This window comes from Arachis hypogaea, chromosome 11 (genome assembly GCF_003086295.3).
Source record: "Arachis hypogaea cultivar Tifrunner chromosome 11, arahy.Tifrunner.gnm2.J5K5, whole genome shotgun sequence".
Lineage (NCBI taxonomy): Eukaryota > Viridiplantae > Streptophyta > Magnoliopsida > Fabales > Fabaceae > Arachis > Arachis hypogaea.
The window spans coordinates 7,001,593-7,007,592 of NC_092046.1; the positions used below are offsets into that span (position 1 = coordinate 7,001,593).

A 6,000-nucleotide genomic window follows, 5' to 3' on the forward strand; every position below is an offset into this window, starting at 1 on the left:
ATGGATATTGTTTGTTAGATAAAAGATAACAGATTGACAAAGAAAATTAATTACAATGGATATATTCATTTTAAAAAATATTTTTCTATATAATACTATAAAAAATATCATGGTCACCCTGAATTATTAGAGGTTCAACTTCCATCGACAGCAGTAGAATGCCTAAGTTGAGACATTTTCAGACTATAATATTTATCAAACAAATAATTAATGAAACATTCATCCATACCTTCTCATTTTGAGTACATTTATACATAAAAAAAGTTGAAATAGTAAAAGTGATAAAAATAATAATTTTTATAATTTTGTGTGGTTATCTATATATAGAAGACCAAAAGACCATGATTATCTAACAAAATTAATTTTATTTATTGCATTCAATTTGAATAATTAAAAAATTATCTTATTTTAATTTAGTCCTTAATTCACATGATTTAAATTTAGCTTAATAAATATGATTTGATTTAATTATTAGTGAAAAATATCTCGAAAACCTATTTTATTCATAGATTTATTATTTTAATAATTAATTAATTAATCTAATCTAATTAATTAATACAGATAATTAGTATAATTAATTTTATTTAATAAATTAAAAAAATAAATTAAAAAATACTAATAGGATATTAAAAGAAATAAATTAAAAAATACTACCAAATTAAATTGATATAAATTATAATAAATTATGTGTTATTTAAATATCTAATCAAATTAATTAGTTGATATAGTTAATTTATCATAATAAATTATATTTAATGAGTAAAAAGAAACAAATTGTTAAACACTCTCATAAATATGTCACGTCAATTCCATCATTAAGCGCAGAAACCTGATTTTTATATAATAGAATAGATAATAAATAGAATATATGAGAATATGATATGTGACATATTTTAATTATGAAATTGGTATTATATAATAGACTTTTTTTGAATTCTTATTGCTTGTTCGTTGCTAATTTTTACGTAATTACTTAATAATTTTCGCTTATGAAACTATCAACTACCTAATATTATGATTTAATTAATAAAAATGATGACATTAATATTTTTTTCATAAGTCTTGTTATTATTTATAGTTAGAAAATAGCCATAAATAAATTTATTTTCTTAATGAATGTTAATTTTGTCGTCAAATTCTATATTACCTTTAAAATTTTAGCGTAATTGAGTCTAATTTCTACATATTGAAATGAATTTACACGAAAAAATTAATATGTAAATCACATTATTATTACAAATTTATTTTTTTAATATAATTAGTGGTGCTTATTTGAACCATTAAATTTAGCTTCTAATGATATTAAAGTCAACCTATTTTATTATCTTGTGCCTTCAAAAAATTTACACAACTGACATAAAAATATAACAATTGAAAAAAAAAATCATTACAATGGATATATTCATTTTAACAAATATTCTTCTATCTAATACTATAAAAAAATACATTGGCCACTTTGAATTGCTACAGGTCAACTTTTATTCACAGTAGTAGAATGTCTAAATTGAGATATATTCATCAAACAAACAATCAATAAAATACTCATCCGTACTTTCTCATTTTGGGACATTTATATATAAAAGAAATTATACATAAAGAAAAAAAAGAAGAAAAGAAGAGTTGAAAACTTGAAATAGCAAGAGCGATAAAAATCACGATTCTTATAATTTTGTGTGGCCATCTATATATAGTAGACTAGACAAAATTATCATTATCTAACAAAAATAATTTGTATTTATTACACTCAACTTGAATAAGTAAGAAATTATCTTATTTTAATTTAGTCATTAATTCACATAATTTAAATTTAATTCAATATATATGATTTGATTTGATTTAATTATTAGTTGAAAATATCTCTATTGCCTATTTTATTCATAAATTTATTATTTTAATGACTAATAAATTAATTAAATTAATTAATTAGTACACACAATAAATTTAGTTTAATAAATTAAAAAAAAAAATAAATAAATACTAACAGAATATTAAAATAAATAATTTAAGAAATATTACCAAATCAAATTGATATAAATTATAATAAATTATATATCTAATCAAATCAATTAGTTGATATAGTTAATTTATCGTAAAAACTTGTATTTAATGAGTTAAAAGAAATAAATCAAGAAACACTCTCAAAAGCATGTCACGTCAACTCCATCATTAAATATAAAAATTCGATTTTTATATAATAGAATATACAATAACTACTATAACTCACTAATGCTCTACTATATTATGATTGGATTGAAATTTAGGAATTTACTTAAATGTTAGGTATCCTTAATTATAAAGATAAAGATGGATTGTATTCAACACTCATAAAGAAATTAGTATGACTAACCAGTCTAACCTTATTATTACTTCTAATTTAAAGTTTGCATTTAACAACTTTCTAAATTTAAGGGTAAATATAAATCGAATAATATCTATAAATTTAATCTGATGAGTTGAATGTGAATCGAATTGAAATTATCATATTCAATCCTATGGATTGGTATGCAACTTTATCTTATCCAATATATTTAATTGGAAAAATTTTAAGTGTACTGAAAATACCGGTATTTTAATTATTTTAATCGTTGATTTTAATTAATATATATTATATATATTTTTTATAATTTAAATTAACGATTAAAACAATGACAACGAACACCAGTAATTTCGATACACTTAAAATTTTTTCTATTTAATTAAGTATAATTAACCAAAGCCTTAATGTTGCGGTGCACATGCCAGCCATGCCTACAGGCTACAACACTTTTCTTTTATTTTTTATTAGCTTTCTTATAAGTCGTTATTTTATTTACCAATCAAATCATTATTTAATTTCAAACTCCTTATCCATTTTGGGGTGGGTATCAAACTCAAATATATTAAACCGTTGATTATTTGTGAGTTGCTCATGCAATTATTACTTTTCCTACAATTATATACGGATTTGAGGAGCTGCACTATTTGTAACTACCAGAAGTGTAAGATTAATTTTTGAAAGAATTATTGAAATGATGTGCCACCTTTTCTATACAATGAGTCAATGACACTTCCATTGTAACTATCAATCACTTTAAATTAAACTATTGTAAATTAATAAATCATGAATCAAGCTAGGGTATTCTTATTTTTAGTTTTTTAAAAGAATATTCTCTTTATTTATTTATTTTTCACTAGTTTTGTTTGGGAATTTCATTATTATATATTGTTGTTGGTCCTTAGTGATTCTCTATTGTATTTCAAAATTAATGTTCAATAAATGAATTCTACATTTGGAGAAACAAAATAAAAGGGTCTATGATAAGTTCACTATTAAAAAATTCACACAATTAATTATAAATGTTATGTTTTACCAATAACCAAGAATGCCATCTTAGATACTAATGGTCTGTATAGATATATTTTAAAATAATAAGTAAATACTAGATTAAAAAAATAAACAATTATTGTGAAATGGAATAATAAGGATAAAATTATTTTAATATATTAATTATATTACTTGTTATAATAATATTACGTAATCTTTTTACGAACATCAATAGATGATACTGAAATTTAGATTTAGAATGGTATATATTAGTACTGCTCAAACCTTTTACTGTTGAACTTCATAGACTAAGGTCCAGTTAAAGAGTTTAAATAAGTTCTTTTGGAAAAAGAGTTTAAAGTATAAGGACTTTTATTAATAACAACTTATAAATAAGTTATTTTGTGTTTGAATTTTTAGTTATTTTGTAGCGTTTAAATAAATAACTCAAAAAATACATTTTTTTTACATAAGAGAATGAATATTAAAATAACAATGATAACAAATACTTTCCAATATTGAATGTTAATTTTACATAACCTAATCACTAATATTGTGTATGATATGGTAGGTGAAAATAAAAAATAAATATAAAATGTGTGTCAATGTATATTTTGTTGCTGTTTTTTTATTTTACTCCTATTAGAACCCCTTCTCCTTTATTGAGGTCAAGAACTTGCTATAATTAACTATGAAAATAATAGCTTGCGGGCTGACCCGACCCATAGACCACCCGACCCGAACGGTCGGGTCCGAGCAACCCAACCACCGACCCGGACACGCGTCCTTGATAGCTCTCCACTACAGCTGTATGAGGAAGCTACTTCGAGGAAGGTCTGCTCTTGTGGGACCCACTTCTGACACAGTATATATGGGGAGGGTCCTACCCCTCCCCCAAGGTATGACACACATCACTTTACACCTTTTTCGCCTGCACACCTGACTGACTAGAGCGTCGGAGTGTCTTTGCAGGTGATACCCCCCTTCTCCGCACGAAGAGCTCGGAACGTCGGCTACTCTACCTCCAGTCCAGTAACTCGGAACCAGGCAACCCCCGTCTCACCAACTGAAGCTTCACTCCGACCCGTCCGGTATCCGAGCTACTGAACATTGGCGCCGTCTGTGGGGAAGCCTGAATGGACGTTGTATTGGGCCCTGGAGAACCAGGCCACGGGGCCGAGCACAGAGGAGAAGCCTCTGTGGCTTCCTCCCGGGAGCGCACGAGGTCCCCTCCACGACGAACCGAGCCGTCCTCCCAATCTCAAGAAAGACGCCCCTTTGGGGGAACAGGCAACAACAGCGCCAGGATAATTCAGGAACTGCGTCACAGGATGCAAAATCTGGAGCGCCAGCTGGCAAATCAGGAACATCGTCAACGAACTCCCGAATCAAGCTACTCCCGGTCTCCTTCGAGAAGTCACTCCCGGCGGACGCCGAGCCCACGATCTGAACCCGAGAGCGCCCGGGAGGAAGGACGCCCAAGAAGACGCCGCGACCCCATCATATACACCAGGCGTGAAAGGAGACGCGCCACAGAACGAGAACGGGAAGACGGGCGACGGGAAGACGGCGAGGGAAGACCAAGGAGAGCGCAGAGACCCGTGATAATGGCCGCAACCCCGTTTCATCGTTCCATCCTCGAGGTCCGGCTGCCAAAGCACTTTGACAAGCCGACGAACATGAGGTACGACGGAACACAAGACCCGTAAGAACACCTTATGGCCTTCGAGGCCAGAATGAACCTGGAAGGAGTGGGAGACGAGGTAAGGTGCCGCGCTTTCCCGGTCACTCTCGCGGGACCTGCAATACGGTGGTTTAATAGCCTCCCGCAGGGCTCGGTGGCCAGATTCTCGGATATTAGCCGCACTTTCCAAGCCCAATTTACTACCAGAATCGCAAAGGCAAAGCACCCAATCAATCTGCTCGGGGTAACGCAGAGGTCCGGCGAGCTGACCAGAAAATATCTAGACCGGTTCAACGACGAATGCTTGGAGATCGACGGGCTAACCGATTCGGTAGCTAGTCTGTGCCTGACGAATGGACTTCTGAATGAAGACTTCAGAAAGCATCTCACCACGAAGTCGGTGTGGACAATGCAGGAGATCCGAAGCGTAGCCAGGGAATATATCAATGATGAAGAAGTCAGTCAAGTCGTGGTTGCCAACAAGCGACAACCCTCCTACAATCAACCTAGGCAACACGGCGGCGGAGATAGACAAAAGGAGCACGCCAGAGACGGCGGTCCGGGCAAGTCGTCCAGACCGTTTTCCCGGGTCGGAAAGTTCACCAATTATACCCCCCTCTCCGTCCCCATCATAGAGGTTTATCAACAGATAGCCGAGAAGAGAATTTTGTCGAAGCCCCGACCTCTAAAGGACCAAACCGAAGGAAACAAGAGCCTCTAAAGGACCGAATTCTCCCATCTCATCAGGGAGTCGAGAAGATGAGATCGCGACCGCGAGGGAGAGGACAAGACCCGTGCGGTAAAGCGACGTCATGACCAGGACGACAACGAACAAGGCCTTACCATAGTGAACGTGGTAACAGTAAGAGATGCGCCCCCAAGGTCGAAGTCGGCACACAAGAAAGACGCCAAAGTCCTGGCGGTTTCCTCATCTTCCGCGCAAAGCCCCAAGAGGTCGAAGATGCCACCCATCTCATTCGGTCCGGACGACCAGTGGTTTGACGAGGTCGCG

The 6,000-nt window shown here is 32.9% G+C and overlaps 1 protein-coding gene across 1 annotated transcript; it reads left to right on the top strand.

The window, feature by feature from the left end:
• Positions 1 to 5,022: 5,022 nt before the first annotated feature.
• Positions 5,023 to 5,709, top strand: LOC112720898 (uncharacterized). The gene has a single exon (XM_025771989.1). It carries the CDS (start codon positions 5,023 to 5,025, stop codon positions 5,707 to 5,709), a length of 687 nt encoding a protein of 228 aa, XP_025627774.1.
• Positions 5,710 to 6,000: the final 291 nt, after the last annotated feature.

Coding starts and splice junctions, on each gene's coding strand:
- LOC112720898 (XM_025771989.1), top strand. CDS start 5,023: ATGGCCTTCGAGGCCAGAATGAACCTGGAAGGAGTGGGAGACGAGGTA.